The 20,454-nt window shown below is 56.6% G+C and overlaps 2 protein-coding genes across 6 annotated transcripts in view; both read left to right on the forward strand.

The window, feature by feature from the left end:
• Positions 1–9,934, forward strand: part of ABCC8 (ATP binding cassette subfamily C member 8) — a 75,283-nt gene extending 65,349 nt beyond the window's left edge. For all 5 annotated transcript variants that reach the window (XM_034995072.1, XM_034995075.1, XM_034995077.1 and 2 more), the window contains exons 29-39: positions 688–780; positions 4,475–4,577; positions 5,131–5,244; positions 5,560–5,680; positions 5,778–5,908; positions 6,847–6,925; positions 7,135–7,243; positions 7,659–7,762; positions 8,543–8,676; positions 9,172–9,234; positions 9,747–9,934. In XM_034995072.1, the coding sequence (XP_034850963.1) occupies positions 688–780; positions 4,475–4,577; positions 5,131–5,244; positions 5,560–5,680; positions 5,778–5,908; positions 6,847–6,925; positions 7,135–7,243; positions 7,659–7,762; positions 8,543–8,676; positions 9,172–9,234; positions 9,747–9,884 (1,189 nt within the window). In that variant the 3' untranslated portion in view covers positions 9,885–9,934. The remainder of the gene's footprint in view (positions 1–687; positions 781–4,474; positions 4,578–5,130; positions 5,245–5,559; positions 5,681–5,777; positions 5,909–6,846; positions 6,926–7,134; positions 7,244–7,658; positions 7,763–8,542; positions 8,677–9,171; positions 9,235–9,746) is intronic.
• A 3,304-nt stretch (positions 9,935–13,238) lies between these two features.
• KCNJ11 (potassium inwardly rectifying channel subfamily J member 11) lies at positions 13,239–16,849 on the forward strand. The gene has a single exon (XM_034995276.1). It carries the CDS (start codon positions 14,189–14,191, stop codon positions 15,359–15,361), a length of 1,173 nt encoding a protein of 390 aa, XP_034851167.1. The 5' UTR covers positions 13,239–14,188; the 3' UTR covers positions 15,362–16,849.
• Positions 16,850–20,454: the final 3,605 nt, after the last annotated feature.

The following is a 20,454-nucleotide window of genomic DNA, read 5'->3' on the forward strand; positions in this document are numbered from 1 at the left end:
CCCAGGACCCTGGGATCATGACCTGAGCCGAAGGCAGACGCTTAACGACTGAGCCACCCAGGCGCCCCTCACTGTGACTTTTTAAACACTGAACAAGCTGTTTTACAAATTTCATTTCTTCTGCCAGGGAAACCACCCTGTTCCCCTGGCATCCTCTCTGCCCCGGGGACAGTCTGTCCGGGAACGCTGCCTCCCGCAGCCCAGCCTGACCTCCCTGGCACCGATGTGCTTGTCAGGGTGCCGCTGTGGGGGGCAGGGGCAATCCTGTTGCCATGGAAACCTCTGGCCTGTCCCCCTCAAGGAGCTCTGTAGATACTGGCCCTTGATGTGCCTGAACCTATTGTGGTTACCGGGGAGGGGACTGGAAGCTTTGCGTGAGGTCTTTCTGCTCCTTTCGCTAGCTGTCGCAAGGTTCGGGTTGTTCCCCGTGGGAGAGAACGACCGTACGTGCCCCGCCTTACCACACTCGTGAGGTAGACGGTGCCCGGGGTTACAGGGCCTGCCCCGGCGGGCTGTTCATGCATTTTGCGGGGTGGTACCACTGGCTTCCCTCTCTACAGGGGAGACACTGAGACCTGGACAGGTGAAGCCATTTGCGCGCGGTGGTTGTGGGGGGAGCTAGGATTCAGACCCGAGCCGAGCCCTGCGCCTGCCCTCTTGACCATTCTACTCTGCTCCCCTGCACAGGGACCTGCAGCAGCTGGATGACACCACCCAGCTCCCCCTGCTCTCCCACTTTGCTGAAACTGTGGAAGGTCTCACCACCATCCGGGCCTTCAGGTACCAGATTTACCCCAAGGTGCGGGTGGGTGGGAGTGGGGCCAGGGCCACAGGTCATGTGGTTCGGTTGTCAGGGCTTGGCTTAGGAAGGCCCAGGACACCTGTCTCCCAACCACTCCTCAGGCCCCGAAGCCTTGATGATGTCCCCCAGAGGGGTCAGGTCCGGTGGGCTCCACTGTATGAACCAGAGAGGAAAATCTCAGCCCGCAGCCAAGTCCAGAGCCTCTGTGAACTAAGGCGGGACATGAAAGGAAACAAAGCTGGGAAGTATATGCTCACATATCAATGCTAGAAAGGCTTTTCCAGCATGTGGGCCAACCCCGAGGCCATCTTTTATGGAGAATCTCCAGTGACTCGAACACTATGCTAAGTAATTGACATGTCATCTCATTCATTCTGCACTGCAATCCAAGGCAGTTAGCATGATTATTCCCATTTCCCAAATAAAGAAATTGAGGCTCAGAGACATTATATAACCCCTCTGGGTAAGGCCGTCTGAAACCTAGACTTGAACCTGCCCATTCGTTCAGTAAACATGTACTGAGCTAAAACCCAAGCCAGGCACTAAAAAGACAGAGATGAGTCAGATGAGCCCCGATCCTGGAGGCATTTACAGTCCAGGCTTTGAGCAGGCCAGCGCAAAACCATGTGACAGGTACTCTGAAAGAAAGGGGAATGCAGCCTGTGGGGACACAGAAGGGAGGCAGTCACCGAAGACTTCACAGAGGACGTGTTGTCGGAACCAGCATCAAAGGGTAAATAAAAGTTCACCAAGCTGGAGGATTTCCCCGCAAAACTTCAGTGTCCCTGCTTTCCACCCTCAATCATGATGTTGGGCCAGACGGGAGCATCTCAGGCTGCCTGGGGAGTAGAGGGGCCATTGCTCCCTGCCCCAGTCTCTGTCTGATGTATTAGAACATTTCTCCTCCAGCCAAACAGGCCAGAGACCCCTGCCTCAGATAGTTGGACTCTGGTCTCTAAGCCTTACCCAGAGAGTGATTCCAGGTTATTTTTAGGATGGCACAGCTGTGCGGGGTGTGACAGTAACCACGCGACACCAAGTCCCATGTCCAGGAGTAACCCCAGGGCGCAAGGACCAGCCAAGAGGATTCAGGGAGGCTTGCGTCTCCTCCCTCCAAGCCCCAAAGCTCTAGGAGAGGTGCCCAGGCCCCATTCACTCCCTGGGCCATCTGCACCAGTGAAACGTCCTCTTAGGGGTCTAGTCTGAGGAAAGCAAAGCAACGCTGAGCTCTGCCCTGGCCTTGGCTCCGCTCCCTGGACAGCCCTGCGCTGTCTTCCGCACAGAAGCCCCTTGGAACCTGGTGTGATGCTAAGGTCTCCTCCGAGCCCCCTTCCTGTCTCAAGCCTGCACTTCCCCAGGTCCTTTGACTTCAAGGGCCCTCCACACTGCCGGGCCTGGCCCCTACTCAGTCTTAGTACTGTTCCTCTTACACATGCGGTCCTGGCAGCCTTCGGGCTGGGCCTGGGGCAGAGAGATTGTGACTTTCTGCCGGGGGGCTGGACCTGCTCAGTAGGATCTGAGTGGATGTTGCATCCTGCAAACAGCCTCACACCCAGCCTGGGGTCAGTCAGAGGAGCCGCTGCCCAGCGAGGCCTCCCACGCCCTACACTGACACAGGGGGGACCGCGACATGTGGATGAAGGACTTTCTAGTCCTCCCCGGATGTGGTTAATTCATTGGCCCTTGCCTAGCAGCCTGCCCTGTTGGGAGCTGACTAGCATTTACTGAATGTGCGCCTAACACCCGCCAGGCCCCGTACTCAGTGCTGTGTGTGTGTGTATTACTCATTCAGTGCTCACGAGAGCCCCAGGACGTGGATTCGAGCAGCCACGTTCAACAGATAAGGCTGAATCGCCAACCTGAGGTCACACACAAGGTCGGAGCCCGTGCTAGGCATGGAACCCAGGCCTGGGGGACCTGCTGGTTTCTCTAGGAGGCCCTGCCTTTGCCCAGAAAAGTTTCCCAGAAAAGAGTACCCCAGCCCCAGACTCAGTGTTGGGCTCAGAGGCTGTTTCAGCCCAGGTGGGAACGATTAGTGTCCCCATTTTACTAATGAGGAAACTGAGTCTTGGGCCTGACACACAGCCAGTGAAGGAAGAAGGCTCAGAATCCAGTGTGGGTCTGCATGGCCCCACCCTGGCACTCTTCACAGTCCTCACACTGTCACACACCCATCCCAGAAGCCACACCTCCCACACACACCCTCATGCACACCCAGCCCTCAGGCTCGCCCGTCACACACAGTCACGCCCTTCAGACCTGGGGCTACACACTCGCCTCAGCCACCATGCTGTGCGATCGTACTCTCTCTCACACCTCCGAGACTCACTCTGCTCTCCTCAGACACATGGGTCAGGCACAGCCCCTCCGCCCAGAAATAATCAAAGCAGAACAAACACCTTCCAAGAGTCAAAAGCAAAGGCGCGGTAAGACTCATCTTGAGCCCTCTGAGTCCCGTTGTTTCCCTGAGACCAATGCTAAGACGGCTTCGGCTTCCATTTGTTCCTTCGCTCGTCGTGAAACAAGTGCTCCGCCCCCTCCTCTGGGCCTGGCCAAGCCAGCCTGGTGTGAGGGGATGCCCAGGGAGAGTGATGCCAGGAGCCCCAGCCCAGGAGAAAAAGCAGGTCCATTCGAAGTAACGCAAGGAGAACATGATGAGGGCACAAGCGAAGGAAAGAAGCCTCCAGGGTCAGGGAAGGTTCCATTTGTTCATTCAGCAAGTATTTATTGACAGTGCCAGGGGCTAGGGATGCCCTGGTGAACAAAACAGCCATGGGCTCCATTCTCATAGAGTTTACAGTCTCGTGAGGGAGATAAGCAGCTAGAGAAATGAACATAAGAACAAAGGTTATAAAACAAACAGGCTGCAGAGATGGGGAACCATAGGCCAGGAAAGGCCACCCTGAGGAGGTGTCATTTGAGGTAGAGCCTGAAGGCTGAGAGGAGTCAGCCTTGTGAAGAGCGGAAGAAAAAGCGTTCCAGGCAGAGGGGACAGCATGTACAAAGGCCCTGGGGTGGGAAAGACCTTGGTATTGTCACAAAACTGAAAAGGGGCAAGTAACAAATGACTTTATTGTAATTTCTGTGGCTGCAAGGCAGTGAGCAAGGGAATTTGTGGCATGGAAGGAGGCTAGGTTGGCAGGAGCCAGCTCACTCAGGCTCCTGGCAAGGAGGTGGTTCTTTAGCCTCAAAACCATTGACATTCCAAACAGGAGAGAGATGGGATGTAATTTATGATTTACAAAGATTATGCCGGCTGCTGTGGGAAGACAGCAGGTAGACCTATGGGGAAGCTGACGCAGTAGCCCAGGCGAGAGGCAGGCAGAAGCAAGGACTATTTTGGAGGTAGAAATAAGAGGTCTTGTAGAGGGATTGGCTGTGAATCCAGATGATTTCTTGGTTTCTGGCCTGAGCATCTAGGTGGGCAGAAGTGCGCTTTACTGTAATAGCTAGACCCTGAAGAGAAGAATGGGTCTTGGGGTGAAAGCAGGAGTTTGAAGGAGGTGGGAGTCTTGACAAGTTTGAATAAAGTAGCAGGGAGCTGGGAGGGCCGTCTGGAGAGGAATGGCATACATAACGTCAGACACAGCATGTTTACTGGCTGCTTCTCTGTAGGTAAGGAGAGGCCTGGGGGTCATGTGGACCCTCAGACCCTCCCCATCCGCCCTCCAGGTATGAGGCTAGGTTCCAGCAGAAGCTCCTCGAATACACAGACTCCAACAACATTGCCTCCCTCTTCCTCACGGCTGCCAACAGATGGCTAGAAGTCCGCATGGCAAGTGCCACCCACGCCCCACCCCGGGCCCTGAGACAGGGGCTTCTGATAGGGGTGTGGAGCCAGAGCAAGGGCCAAACATGGGCCAGAGGGTGGGAAGAGAGGATGGAATAGCAGCCCGTGTGTGCACACAGGGCAGGAGCTGAGCCCTCCTCTCCCCCCAGCCCTGGAGGCCCTCCCTGGGTCTGACCCGAGCCTGCTCTTCCCCATCCCTGCCCGGGGGTTTGTGCACCTGAGGTGCGCACCAGTAGCCGGAAGAGCTGTGTGTTTCACTGTGACGAGTGTGTGTCTGAAGTGGGCCACATGACCCGCGTGGGCCAGCTGGTGAGGCGCGTTCAGGCCTGCGCAGACGGCTGGGGTTGGGGCAGAAGCTGGGTGCACATGTTGTCTCCCGGGGCTCCGGCCTTCAAGGCCTCCTGCGTGTCTGATGATGTGTAGGTGTGTTGGCTGGGCTGGGGTAGAGTGTCTGCTGAGCTGGAGGGAGTGAGGTGGGTTGGGGGGGCCCTGTGGTTTCGACCCCGGAGGGCCCACACGGGCTCACCTCCCTCCACAGGAGTACATCGGTGCCTGTGTGGTCCTCATCGCGGCCGTGACCTCCATCTCCAACTCCCTGCACAGGGAGCTCTCTGCTGGCCTGGTGGGCCTGGGCCTTACCTATGCCCTAATGGTGAGTGACAGCAGACTGGGGCAGGGGAGGGCTCAGATACCAGCCCTCGGGGAATCTCGGAGACACCCTCCAGGCCCTACCCCAAGCTACCGTGAGTCTGATGCGGGAGGGACCATGTGGTAGGGGGGCTAACCCAGGGCCGGGGCCCCAGACAGGTGGTGGGTAAGGATGCACGTTCATTGCAACCCTCCCATGCCTCCAGGGAGGACCCCCCTGAATAGCAGCAGAAGACACGGAGGGCCCCTGGCCCCTCAGCTGTAAGAAGAGCCCTCCTGGTGGCCGGGGTTGGACCAAGTGCTCACTGACTCCCCGCAGGTCTCCAACTACCTCAACTGGATGGTGAGGAACCTGGCGGACATGGAGATCCAGCTGGGGGCTGTGAAGCGCATCCATGGGCTCCTGAAAACCGAAGCGGAGAGCTACGAGGGGCTGCTGGGTGAGAGGCCCGGCCGAGGGGCACGTCGGGGGAGGGGGGCCCTCCTGGATTCCAGCGGCGCCTGTATCTGCTGGCTGAGCCCCGGTCTGGCCCCCAGCACCCTCACTCATCCCGAAGAACTGGCCAGACCAAGGGAAGATCCAGATCCAGAACCTAAGTGTGCGTTATGACAGCTCTCTGAAGCCAGTGCTGAAGCATGTCAACGCTCTCATCTCCCCAGGACAGAAGGTCAGTGGGCGGCAGGGCAGAGGGCTGGCCCGTGGCAGAGTCAGCTCACGGCCCCCCGGGGCCTTCCAGGGCTCCCAACTAGTCAGACCCCCCCAGGTGCTGGCCCTGGGCTCCTCACACTGACGAGGCTCAGCCCACCTCTCCCCCACTCCCACTCCCCTGCTCCTTCTGCTGCCCTCACTCACCCACCAAGGAGATGGGACACCCCAGACTCCCCCGGCTGAGAGGGCTTTGTCAGGGGCCCCCTGAGCTTCAGAGCAGGTCCTCGGGACAGAGAGTGAGGCCGCACTTGTCTGGCACTCTGACCCAACTGTCTGATGGATTCCCTCCTCGCGCCCCCTCTGCTCTGACACTGCCCCCCTTCTGTCTCTTAGGCTCTGTCTCTCTGTCTCTGGCTGTCCGTCTCATTCTCTCTGACCTTCAGATGTACCTCTGTCCCTGCCTCTGGCCCTCCCATCTGTCCCTACCTCTCCCGTCCTTCTGTGTCACCATCTCTGTCTTTGTACTGGTCCCTTATTGTCCTTTCTGTTGGTACCCATGGGCCGGGAAGGAATGGGGTCAGAGGTGACCCCAGTGTAAGGTGGGGCACACAGATACGTCGCTGCAGACCGCACGGAGCCGCCCCCCGGCCCTCCTCCCACACCCACGCACATACACGGCGCACCAGGGCCCCAACTCCCCTGCAGCCACATACCAGGCACGGCAAGACCTACACCCAGGCCCAGGAGATGCACATCTACGCCCCGTACTTGCTTGCGGGTCCCTGTGGGAGGCCCCCCTGAACCCAGGAAGCAAGCCCAAAGCCGGGGCCCAGCCCTGGCCAAATAGAAGCTGGTCAGAAAGGCAGAACAAGAGATGCTGTGCCCTCCAGTGCCCGCATAGCCCAGAGCTAGCACCAGAAGCTTCCCCAGGTACTCAGTACCTGCTCCTCTCTCCAGATTGGGATCTGTGGCCGTACAGGCAGTGGGAAGTCCTCCTTCTCGCTCGCCTTCTTCCGCATGGTGGACATGTTCGAAGGTGAGTGGTGTGACAGGCGCCCCCCGTGTACCCACAGCCACCAGATGGGACCTCAGTCCCGGTGTATGGTCAGATGTCATAGGAGGCCCAGCCATCACTGCCTCCCCCTGCATCCTCGATGGGACCCACGTTCCCAGGCTGAACCTGTCCCCGGCACCACCAGCTCCCCCGCTCCCTGGTGCCCCACCCGTGCCCCTGTCTCCGCACAGGGCACATCATCATCGACGGCATTGACATCGCCAAACTGCCCCTGCATACCCTGCGCTCACGCCTCTCCATCATCCTGCAGGACCCCGTCCTCTTCAGCGGCACCATCCGGTGAGCCCCACCGCTCCCGCAGGGCCCCCCTCCCCGTCCCAGGCCCGGCGCCTTGCAGCTGGGGCATGAGGAGGGGAGGGGTGGGCGAGGCCCGGAGTGCTCTGCTGGGTACCCCTCCCGGGGCAGGCAGCCCTGCTCAGGCTCTGGGCACTGTGGGCCGGCCTGGAGCCTCACACTTCCAGCCTCGCGCCTTTCTCTCCCCCGGGGGGCCCTGTGAGGTAGCCCCAGCAGCTCTGCCGGGGGGCAGCTTCCCCCCACCCGCTCACCAGCTGGCTGCCCCCTCGGCCAGCCAGGCCCCCGCGGCAACCAGTTCTCTCTCACTGCTCCGTTCCCCAGCCTCGCCCTCGGCCAGTCCCCGGGGACGAGCCAGCACCCGGCTTCCCTCCCTGAGACGACTTTCTGTGGCACCCTCCAGATTTAACCTGGACCCGGAGAAGAAGTGCTCGGACAGCACGCTGTGGGAGGCGCTGGAGATCGCCCAGCTGAAGCTGGTGGTGAAGGCGCTGCCGGGCGGCCTGGGTAACTCCCGCGGGAGCCGCGGGCCGGGCCAGAGGCCGTCTGGAAGGGCACACCCGGCTCTGGGGTCTGCCCTGGCTTTAGCCTAGGGTCTGGCAGGACCCCAGAGACCATTCCGGGTCCCCTTTTACCTTACGGGAGCTCAGAGAGGTCACGTGAGTTGTCCCAGGCCACGCGACTGGTCAATTCAGGCCAGCTCCAGCCCCGCCCCCAGGGACCCAGGGGGAGGGGGGACAGCGGGAGTCGCTGTGGGAGTCCATCCATCATCCCACCACAGTGCATTCGGCCCTGCCCACCCCGGCCAGTGACCCGCCCAGCTCTGCCCCGAGGAAGGAGAGGACAGACGGGTCAGGCCTCCGGGGTGCAGGGAAGACTCTGCCCCCCAGCCCAGAGGGCTGCAGAGCCTTGGTGTGTTTGCTACAGCCTCTGGGGCAGTGGGGGCCGGCCAAGCCTTAGCTTCAGAGACTCGCCCCACCAGTGCCCACACACACCTCAAGCACCTACGTGCTCAGTGCACACGCCCCCCTCCCGGGGCCTCCCGGGGCCTCCGGGGGCCAGGGCAGCGCACCCCTGCAGAGGGTGCTCCTCTCTGTAATTCACGCAGGTGGCACCTGCGTCGTGGGGCGAGGTGCAGCAGCCCTGCACACCCCCGGCCTCATGACCCACGCCTGCATATTCGGCCCTGTACATACATTTCCTAACACCCCCTAAGCCCTGCTATCTACTAAACTCCCAAAGCCAGACTACCTCAGCCCTGCTCCTCCTCCCCGGGCCTGTTTTCAGATGCCATCATCACGGAAGGCGGGGAGAATTTCAGTCAGGGCCAGAGGCAACTGTTCTGTCTGGCTCGGGCCTTTGTGAGGAAGACCAGCATCTTCATCATGGACGAAGCCACGGCCTCCATCGACATGGCCACGGTCGGTCCGGAGCGCAGCCGTGGGGTGGGGTCTTGGAGAGGGTTGTCATGGGGTCTTGGGGTGAAATTTGCACAAAGTGGTCCCGAAGCTCGAGTTGTCTTTAACATCAAGGGCCATTTGTGGCAGAAAAGGCAAAGGACTGGAGGGACCCTGACTCGAGCTAGTTTCAGGGCATGTTTGTAGCTCACAAACACACAAGCTGCACACAGACCCAGAGGGACTTCACACTCATCACCCGCCACACAGCCCAGCCAGACCCACTCACAGCACACACACGTGCATAGAGCTGAGCCCCCAACACGCTGAGCCCCGCCCCTGAATGCTAGAACTTGGTTGGTCCTATGGGGGCAAGGACCAGACAGACGGAGGGAGGGGTGGGCTAGGATTGGGGTCACTTGGGAGCTGGACCGCAGACCTGAGCCCCACATCCCCAAAGCCAGGCCAGACCCCATCCACTAGGCAGAAGAGCCAACCACTGCTGCTCCCACCCGGCAGGAAAACATCCTCCAGAAGGTGGTGATGACAGCCTTCGCAGACCGCACCGTGGTCACCATCGCGGTAAGGGGCCCCTTGCTGGGGTGCGGGGCAACACCCAGAGAGAGGGCAGCCAGCAGACTTACCCGGGCCTGGTAAACAGGAGAGGCCCCTGGAGCAATGATGCAGAGTCTGGAGGGCTTGCAGGGAACCTGGACCGCAGGACATGGGGTGTGGGCGGACTTACACCTGCTCTTCCCTCAGATCCCTCTCTCTTTCTCCAGGTTCCAAGGCCCACCCCTGTCCTAAGGCCCCCGGGAGCTAGGCTAGGATACCTTCTCTCTAGGAAGCGGGGGTTGGGCTGTGAGTCTTGAAGCCCAGAGGTGAGGGCAGAGCCGAGACTTGGTAAGGGGAGAGGGTGTCATTAGCGGACAGAGCGCTTGGGGTCACAGCCACCCCAGGAAAGGGCAGTGGCCACAGAGATGGGACATTCCATCCACATGCCTCCTCCCCCAAACTGCAGAAGAGACACCCTCAGCTGCCCCTCCCTCCCCCCCACCACCCTGATCAAACCCCGCCTCCCCCGCCCCACCCAGCACCGTGTGCACACCATCCTGAGTGCAGACCTGGTGATTGTCCTGAAACGTGGCGCCATCCTTGAGTTCGACAAGCCAGAGAAGCTGCTCAGCCAGAAGGACAGTGTCTTCGCCTCCTTTGTCCGTGCGGACAAGTGACCAGCTGGAGCCCAAGGGCCACCCCGTGCCCCAGCCTGCCCCCACCTCCCGCCCGGGCTTTCTAACTGTAAATCACTTGTAAATAAAGAGATTGGTTGTTTCCTACCGGAGGCCTCTCGGGTCTGGTGTGCAGGGACTGGGGTGGCCTGTGGAGCATCGGGCAGACCTGAGGCTGTGTGAGTTTGGCCAGAAGTGTGTTTCCTTATCTGTGAAGTGAGGTTGGTATTAGTCTGCTCAGGCGGCTATAACAAAATAGTGGACTAGGAGATTTAAACAGAAATGTTTTCTGACAGATCTGGAGGCTGGAAGTCCAAGATCAAGGTGCATAGGTTTGGTTTCTCCTAAAGACCTAATTACCTCTTCACAGGCCCTGTCTCCAAATACTGTCACACTGGGGGTCTTCAACATGGGAATTTAGGGCTTTAACAAATGGATTTGGGGAAGGGGACACAATTCAGTCCATAACAAGGGCTATCGCATTTTTGTGATTACCTCATTAGACAAAGTAGTCCCCTTCCTTCTCACTTTATTTCCTGGATTAGTACCACTTCCATGACAAATGACAGGAACCCAACTCAAAGGGGCTTACACAAAAACTGGAATTCATTGCCGTATGTGACGGAGAAGCCCAGGAGGTATACTGCTTCAGGCATGGCTGGATGTGTTTCCACTTCTGGGTTCTGTCTTCCTACCCTCCCTGATGACAAATGGCCACTAGCCCCTCCAGCTTATACACTAGCTCTCTGAAAAAGAGATGATTCTTCCCAATAGTCCCAGCAAAAGTCTTGGGAGCAAATCTCAATGGACCAGGTTAGGTCATACCCCTACCTCTACCCAATCACTGTGGTCAGAGGGCTGGGCTACACTGACTGGCTAGGCCCGGATCACATGTCCCCATCTGTGTCCCCTACGGAGAGGCATTCAGAATGCGAGAAGGGTGGTCCTTCAGAGGGAAGCACAGTGCATATACCACAAGTCAGCCAGGTGGTGGCTGGAGATGCTGAGGCCCAGACACTGGGGAGACCCAAACAACAGATATCTTCAGATTCTATCAGCATCAGGAAACAGGAGTGCACACCTCCCCTAGCCCAGAAACGGCAGGTGCTGATTTACATATCACGTTTGTATCATTTTCACATTGACTTCAGCACTGTCTATCCCAGCTCTGGGGTGCAGACCCAGGTGTCTTGGGCCTGTGTTTCTCTTGGTTGCAACAGGATGAGAACAATGTAAGGAAAACCCACCAGTCACTGGAGAGAGGCCCAACACAGACCTGTTGGATATTCCAAGAGCCAGAGGGGATGAGGAAGTACGAGCTCTGTAAGGCCTGGCAGGCCGCCTGGGGGAGGCAAGATGTGAGGTGGGCATGAGAGGGGTGGGAATTGGACAGGCAGAGTTAGAGAAAATGGCCCATGGAGCAGGGGGTGGGGGCATAAGATCATAGGGCCTTAAATGCCAAGACAAGGAGTCTGGGATAAGTTTATGAACAAAAGAGAAGTGGAGAAGGTTTCTGAGTGAGAAAGGAACCTGACAAATGTAGTATTTGGGGGAGATGAGTATGAGGAAGTAAGGATGGAGCAGGGCAGGAGGCTGAGCTCTTTGAGTAAGGGGCTCACCTTTCTAGAAAGGGTGGAGCAGGTAATAGCTGAGGCCTCAGGGCCACGCTGTGAGGCAGGGCCTTGCCTTTCCAGCTCTAAGATGCCTCCAGGGGCAGCCCTCTCCACTGAGGGGCCTCCCAAGAGCAGAGCTTGGGAAGGGAGAAGATTCCTAACCCCATCCCCACCTTGCGCCCACCACACCCCATGGGATTGAAGGGAGGTAGCAGGGGCAGGGCAAGGTCCCGACTGAAGTCTTGCAGGGATGCCCAAGGCCATTCTGGCCCAAACCCCTCTATAGTATCCCTGATGGTCTGCCAACTTGGACTTGGATACTCCAAAAATATGGGTCATCTCTGGTTATTAGAACTGACTCTTCCCTATGTGAAATCACAACCTGCCTCTGTTCCACTCAGTGTCTGTACTGGTTCTATACTTTGGGCCACATAAAACTATTAGTCCATCCTCCTTGGACCCCTGGGATTTCTGCAATAGTGCCCAAACTCCCTAAAGGGCTCTCTAAGGCTCCTTTACTGGTGGCTGAACAGATGTAGTTGCCTCACAGCTTTCTTGTGTAACCCTGTCTCCTTGAGCTCCCCTTCTCTGATCATCCTGTTCTCCCCTCCCCACTCTAGGCACTGCATCTCTGTTAATATAGCCCAAGCTTACTTACCCTGAGTAGCATTGTTGACTCTGCCTGCAGGTGAGTATGAGACAGAAAGGAAAACTCAATATGAAAATCACAGTCTGCCCCACTGTGGCCCATATCCCCACTGTTCCCATTTGGGGCCCTGCCTCAAGCCCCCACTCCAACAAATGAACACACATGGGTCAGGGCTACAAAAAGATCTGAGCCCCAGAGAGGGGGTGAGACCATTACTGTCCCAACACCAGAAACCTAGCAGTCTTTCTCTCCCCGCTGAGAACTGGGGGTCCCCAAGCCACAGGGCAACCCTAAGCTGATGCCTGTAGGAGAAGCATCACTCATGTTCAGGTCAAGAGCTTGAGTCCCCCAGTTCCCTGGTCAAGCCAACCCTACCTAATACAGTCCCTCAGACCCAAGTGCCTCCCATGATCTAAGGTAAAAAAGACCAGGCTGCAGGTGTAAGGAGGTATAAAGCAAGTGTCCGTAGTTCAAACTCCCTTTAAAATACAGGGGTGTGATTGTGGGATGATTAAGAGGATGCAACCACCCAGGCTTCTGGGCTGGTGTAAAACAATGTTCCTACACCTACTAGTAAGGTCCATTGTTTTCTGGGGAGGGAGTCCGTGGCTTTCATCAAATTCTCAAAGGATCTACGGTGCAGAAAAGATTAAGAGCGCCCCCGAAGAGAAGAAACAGTCAGCTGAGGAATCCTCAAGCCACCTAACCTCTTGCAGTCACCAGTTTGGTGACGCAGCTCCTCAGAGCCTCCTCTCGCTGGGAACCGGCAAAGCCCAACGCTGCACGAGAGGTGCGTGCTGGCCCCGCTGAGAACCGGAAAATTGGAGGAGGAAAGTCAAGGCAACAGGGGCCGCAGTCCTAAGACTGAAAGGGTGGGTCGTGGCTCCCCTCACTGTCCCCGCCTGGGCAGGAGGAACCTCTTTTGGTCCGTCCGATTGGACAGACCCTCAAGTCCATACTGAATCTGGAACAGGAAGGCGGCGCGTGGGGCGGGTGTGACTGACGAGGGGCGGAGCTTGAGCCCGTGCCCGCCCCGCCTCCAGCTCAGGAATAGGTCGGGCTCCCCCTGGCGGCTCCGGGCCCCCACTCCATTCCTCCAGCGCCCCCGCCCTCAATCTTCTGCCCCCCATCTAGCACAGGTCCGTCCCGCGGACCAACGGACAGAAGGACGGACGGACGGACGAGAGGACGACCCGCTGGGACGCCCGGGCAGCAGCAGGGGCGGGGAAGAGACGGCTGCGGCTTGAGGAGCAGTAGCAGGTGCCGCGGCGCGGGCGGGCGGGGCAGGACAGAGCGGAGCGCCTGGCGGGGGCGCGGCGCCGGCTTGCGTGGACCGGCTGGGAGCCGAGAGGCCGCGACGGTCAGGGAGCGAGACCCCTTGCGCTGGGGGCGAGGGTATCTGGAGCAGAGTCGGGCGGAGTGGTGACTCTGGAGGGCGCAGGATTCCAAGGAGACAGAAAGGACAAGAGCTGGAGGGGGATCCGATCAGCCGCGGGGGCGCTACGGGGGGTGGGGTAGAAGAGGGGGCATACCTGGAGGCGAGACTGGGGGTCGTCAGAAGATGAAGCTGGAGCTTGGAAGGGGCCCGGGAGCAGAAGTGAGTGAGGCGGGAGAAACGGTGGGGGTTGCGTGAGGTCTGGTGAGTTGGTAAGATCCCAAGGTGTTAAGTTCCAAGGTAGAGGAGGCGGGTTGAGAAGGAAAACTAGGTGGGGAGAAGGAGTCCCTGCGGGAGGTCTAGGGAAAGTCAGCGGTGGAAGAGAGTTGAGCTGAGATCGCCGGCAAGGCGGGGAACAGGCCAGGTAGGAGGCTCACTAGGCAGTGGGCAGGTGGGCTGAGGTTCGTGAGGCAGGCTTAAAGAAGCAGAGCCCAGGTGGGGGTGAGGATGAGTCTGGTTGGGGAGGCATCTCAGAAGTGAGGCCAGCACAGACTGAGGGCGGTCCCAGAGTGGAAGGGCTCCCCGGGGAGGAAACCCCACAGTGAGGCCCAGCCTTGGTCAGGGGGGCGCCCCCCATGGGGGAAGCTTCTCCCTGGTGGTTGCTGGAGCCATGCTGTCCCGAAAAGGCATCATCCCTGAGGAGTACGTGCTGACACGGCTAGCAGAGGACCCCGCGGAGCCCCGGTACCGAGCCCGAGAGCGGCGGGCTCGCTTCGTGTCCAAGAACGGCAATTGCAACGTAGCCCACAAGAACATCCGGGAGCAGGGCCGATTCCTGCAGGACGTATTCACCACGCTGGTGGACCTCAAGTGGCCACACACGCTGCTTATCTTTACCATGTCCTTCCTGTGTAGCTGGCTGCTCTTTGCCATGGTCTGGTGGCTCATTGCCTTCGCCCACGGTGACCTGGCCCCTGGCGAGGGCACCGCTGTGCCCTGTGTCACCAGCATCCACTCTTTTTCATCTGCCTTCCTTTTCTCCATTGAGGTCCAGGTGACCATTGGTTTTGGCGGGCGCATGGTGACCGAGGAGTGCCCGCTGGCCATCTTGATCCTCATCGTGCAGAACATCGTGGGGCTCATGATCAATGCCATCATGCTGGGCTGCATCTTCATGAAGACTGCCCAGGCCCATCGGCGGGCCGAGACCCTCATCTTCAGCAAGCATGCTGTCATTGCGGTGCGCCATGGCCGTCTCTGCTTCATGCTGCGTGTGGGTGACCTCCGCAAGAGCATGATCATCAGCGCCACCATCCGCATGCAGGTGGTACGCAAGACCACCAGCCCCGAGGGCGAGGTGGTGCCCCTCCACCAGGTGGACATCCCCATGGAGAACGGTGTGGGTGGCAACAGTATCTTCCTGGTGGCTCCTCTCATCATCTACCACGTCATTGATGCCAACAGTCCACTCTATGACCTGGCGCCCAGTGACCTGCATCACCATCAAGACCTCGAGATCATTGTCATTCTGGAAGGCGTAGTGGAAACCACAGGCATCACCACACAGGCCCGCACCTCCTACTTGGCCGACGAGATCCTCTGGGGCCAGCGCTTTGTACCCATTGTGGCCGAGGAGGATGGCCGCTACTCCGTGGACTACTCCAAATTTGGCAACACCATCAAAGTGCCCACGCCACTCTGCACGGCCCGCCAGCTTGACGAGGACCGCAGCCTGCTGGACGCCCTGACCCTCGCCTCAGCCCGTGGCCCCCTGCGTAAGCGCAGTGTGGCTGTGGCCAAGACCAAACCCAAGTTTAGCATCTCTCCGAATTCCCTGTCCTGAGCCATGGTCCCTTGGGCCCCCACGTTGCTGGTGTGCCTAGGGGCAGTGTGGTATGGTATGTAGAGTGGACATGGTGTGGGCCCCTTGGCCAGGCCAGGACCTGGTGTGAGGCTGGGCCCTCTTCAGCTCAGCCTCCCCTCCTGCTGTTAGCCCATGGTGTTACAAGACACTTGTCACTACTCTATTTCTGGCCTCAGCAGGAGCCTGTACGGGGTTATTTTTGTCTCTGCTCCTCCCAGCCCCAGCTCAGGACTGGCTCACCCCCCTCCCCCCTCCCCGGGCTGGGGAAGCTGTGGGAAGTGTTGGGCCCTAAAGTTGGGTCTCCCACCAGTTCTGCATCCCCATGATCAATTGACCACAATCTGGGCAGGTGGCTGGGGAAGAACAGTCCCCAGGTTTGCAAACTGCTGCTCTGTTTTGGTGGCCCCAAGAGATGACCAGCCACTCTTGGTCCCTGAAGAAGTGATGGCCTAATGGGTGGGCCCTGCCAGCTGGGGAAGGCAGTCAGTGAAGGAGCGTATTCCAGCTGGAGGGTTAGAGGCGTGGAACCGACACAGACAGAGACAGGCGGAGACTGGTAGGGCTCTCCTCCCTAGGGCAGACTCAGGCAAGGAGGAAGTGGTATGAGGACACGCAGCTATGCTGAGCCCTGGTCAGGCACAGGAACGAGGAGATGGGCCCCTGTGCCCCCGCCCTGTGCCCTGACACCAAGGCGTCTCTGGTGAGGGGCTGCTGTGCCTGCCTGCTCCCCTTCTGTCCCTGCCCCAGGAGGGGGGACGGGCTGGGGCAGACGGTGGCGTGCCAAGCAGACAGGGGCTGCGGAGAGGGGGTCCTGGGCCTACCACACAGATTGAACGCTGGCTCCCCACCAATGGCTCTCACTCAGTGTCTGTCCAGAGTGGGGCAGTGGAGGGTCATTGGGTCTCTAGAAAAGGAGATGTTGGAAAGCTCAGGATGGTGGAGGTGAGCAAGGCCCCTGATGCAAAGAGGACCTTGGTCCTCACGGGCTTGACCTCAGGCAGGGCTCCTGGAGCAGTGCTATGTGGCTGGGGAAGGAGGGGGCATACTGGCGGATGGGGAGGGAGGGGGCTGGCAGCTGCCCGCCCACATTCCAAAGGTGCCACAGATCCTAGCTGGGCGTCCAGGAAAAGGACCTGGGGCTGACCCTTATCACCCAGTTCAGAGAGACTTTTACCTTTTTGCCTCAGGTAGCCCAGCCCTGCCAGCCTGTCTGGCCATCTCAATTTTGGGGCACCTACCAGGCTTATAGCCTTGGGCCTGGCCTCCACTCCCCGGGGATCTGCTGGAAGGCTGGGGTGGTCGGGGGAGAGGTGGGGCCATCATACGCATTAGTGTACAGAGATATTGCAGGTTTGGTTCCAGACCACCGCAACAAAACAAATATCGCGATAAAGAGAGTCAAATGAATTTTTTTTTTGGTTTCCTACCGCACATAAAAGTTATGTTTACACTATACTGTAGTCTGTTAAGTGTGCAATAGCATTATGTCTAAAAAAAAATGTACATGCCTTAATTAAAAAATATTTTATTGCTAAAAAGTGCTAATCATCATCTGAGCTTTCAGTGAGTCGTAATCTTTTTGCTGGAGGATCTTGTCTCGATGTTGACGGCTGCTGACTGGTCAGGGTGGTGGTTGCTGGAAGTTGGGGGGGGGCATGGCAATTTTTTAAAATTAGACAATGAAATTTACCACATCAATTGACTCTTCCTTTCACGAACAAGATTGTGACATCCCCAAGTCTGTGGTTCCTTGAGGTCGGGGACTGTATCTGATTCAGCATTGTGTTTGGCACTAAGTGCTAAGTGAATGAATGAATGATGAATAGCGTATAGGACACCAAGCCAGCATCACTGTTGCTGTTGGAGGCCGGCAGTGGGCTTTAGCTGGATCAGTGAGAGTTTGTCCTGGGCTACTCCAGAGGTAGGTTTGAAGAGCCAGGAAGCTGCTGTTGCTGGTTCAAGCTCTAAGCTGCCCCTTCCTGCACCCACACAGCCCCCCAACATTGACCAGTTTGTGGTTTAGAAGAAGAGGGATGAGAAGCTACTCAGAGTCATCCCAGAGTTCTGGGGACAGTGCCTGGCTCCTGGGACTCAGCTTGGCTGTCCTTAAGACCAGGAGAGGGGCCAGACTCATTAATGAGAAGCTGCTCAGCAGCACCATTCTTGGAACCCCATCCAAAGTAACCTTCCTCCTCCCCCTCCACCTTAAATGGCTAGGGACAGTGAACCGACAGAACTGAGGGTTCAGCGCCACCTGCTGGCCACAGAGAAGACCTACTTGATCAGAAAATCAGGACCACTTGTCCCAGTCTTTCCACTAAGAGACCTCCTAGCCTTAAGGCTTAGGTCAGGGAGGAGCTAGAAAGTTCCAGGCATGGAGGGAGCTGCTAAACTCAACAGGGAAGGGAAGCCAAGCCACCATCTTTCTGAATTTCTAGTGAAACTGAATTTCTAGTCTGGAGAAACTAGCCCACTAGCCATACTGGAAAGCTGCCCAGGTCTGATGCCTATGAATTTGGCATCTCCAGCCAGTTACTGCAAGGCCCACATGTTACCCCTGAAGGTGGCCCTCCGGCCTTTCTGCTGGAGAGGACACACCCACCTTCTATAAGACCCACTTTCTCTGGCCAGGTGGCATCCTTCCAGCTCTGTCCTAAACTTGAGATCCTCCCCAACATCTTCCCTAGGGAGCTTGTGGTGAGGAGTCGAGTAGCCCCTGGCTCCCCATAGCTCTCTGGGCTCACCTCTGAGGTCTCCCCAGTTTCAGGTATCAGACACCCTATGTTGTATGAAGACACAAATTCTGCATGTCAAAGTTATGTTGACCTGAGATCAGGGCAGGTCTAAAGCACAACAGATCTGTTCCAGCTTGAAAGGAGCTGGGAAAAGGCAGAGTGATGGGGTTAAAGTCAGAATTGGGTTCTAGAGGGGCGCTTGGGTGGCTCAGATGGTTAAGCGTCTGCCTTCAGCTCAGGTCATGATCCCAGGGTCCTGGGATTGAGCCCCACATCGGGCTCCCTGCTCAGCAGGGAGCCTGCTTCTCCCCCTCCCTCTGCTTCTCCCCCTCCTCATGTTCTATCTCTGTGTCTCGAATGAATTTAAAAAAAAAAAAAATCTAAAAAGAATTGAGTTCTAGAGAGTGGATTTGTTGGACTAGAATCAAGATTACTGGCATCCTCTCTGCCATGTCCACCTGCCTGGGGCATTGTATATACCTTCACGGAAAGGGAAGAAGGTGCTACCTACACCCTCCCCTATTTCCACTCTGGGAAGGCCCCACTCTGGATTGATATGAAAGGTAGGCTACCTAGACTGGCCAGCTTGCGTACAAGGAGTGCAGACTTCTGCCTTTCCCTTGACCTTGTGTCCTTCTGGGCACTGATGCCAATGAGCGGAACAGGTGATTCAAAGTACTAGGCAACTATGCAATTTATTTCCTTCACTGGGAGAAACAACGGCCCTCTTCAGCTCTCGTGAGTCACATGCCTCTACTTCATGAAACTATCCTTTTTTATGGCACAGTATGTCCCAAACTCCTCCTCCCCAGACCGTCGGCACTCAAGGTGAAATAAACAGACCAGGTAGACCTGCCTCTGTCTATTCTTTACTTCATTTTATCAATTCCAGTTTTTCTCATGATGCCATCATTGTTGGGGCAGAGAAGTTACTCCCGAGAGAAGTAAATGCAATACAGTTCTGACTGAGACTTTCACTGGTTGTCAAATTCCTACTGTGTCCTTGATCTCCCATCCATCTTGGAAGTAGAATGAAAATCATCCTATAGTTCTACCTCTTTTGTGCCCCTTTTGGTCTCTGAAGGTCTGACCAGCATACTCATTTCTGAGCTTAGTTAACTCCTTAACGCACTTTCTTTTTTCCACATCATAGATTCCTTTCCAATCAATAATGTCCATTCTATAATCCCCCACATTTTACATCTAATGTTTTACCTTCCTATAAAAAGATCCCATTTGTCATTTTCCCACCTAATTTTATTGTTCCCTTATATTACTTTATTACTCTATTATAATCTCTACAAAATTATTAGAATTTCTTTTAAAATCTCGACTGCCTTACTTCTTGTTCAAGGGGTGTCATTCTTTTTGAATCACTCTCTTTCAATGACTGTAGGCGGCTTTGAACTACTTCATTTGTTTCACAGTTCTAACTGTTGCCCTGTTCTTCCTTCCAGATCTCCACTTTATGAGATTCTTTGTCTCCTCTAATATGGTATATTCTTGAAATAGGCACCACCTAAAGTGATGCTGCAATTCCCAGTGCTGCCACTAGAGACCACTCTAAACCACCCTCAGGTGGGAGCTCGGCTATGGGGAGTCCTCTCTTTAAGCCAAGAGTCTTCCATGTTAGTTATGCCCATGAATGAGCTCACTGAGCGCCCCCTCGCCGCTGAGTGTCCTAAAAACTGTTTTCAGGGTCGTTACTTCAACTTTCAGTAGAGATGTGAACAGGGCTTCTCTGCCCCACAAAGATCCTGAAATACAACTGCACATCCCTTGATAACTACATTCAGAACCACACTGTATCTTACCCATGACTAACACCTGGCATGACACTCCCACAGCCCTGTCAGCCTGTCCTGAATGAGGTGCCTGCACACAGGTCCACTTAAGAATAGCATCAGCCACCTTGGTTCAGTTACAGAAAATGAGGCAATGGTCAAACACACCAACAGGTCCTCCCCTAAGAACAGACAAGAACAGTATAGAGTGAGCCTCTCCTCTAGATCTAATGATCCAGCTCATCCTTCACACCCCAAGCCCACCCTGGATCTTTCTTGGTAGTATGGCATATTGATTAAAAATCCAAGCTCTACTCTTTACTAGCCATGAGACCCTAGACAAATCACTTATCTCCTCTCAAAGAATAACTCAGAGATATTAAAAGTGCAGCTGCATACTTTTATTCTTATATTAGCATGTATAGGTGGATCTCATTGAACTAAGAAGTAGAATTTGAAATGGAAACAGGCCACAGTCTAAAAACAGTGTTACTTTTGGGGGAGGAGTATAATTGACATACAGTACATCAGTTTCAGGTGTACAACATGATCC

Source organism: Mirounga leonina, unplaced genomic scaffold (genome assembly GCF_011800145.1).
Source record: "Mirounga leonina isolate KUSES-001 unplaced genomic scaffold, KU_Mleo_1.0 Mir_92, whole genome shotgun sequence".
Taxonomy (NCBI): Eukaryota; Metazoa; Chordata; class Mammalia; order Carnivora; family Phocidae; genus Mirounga; species Mirounga leonina.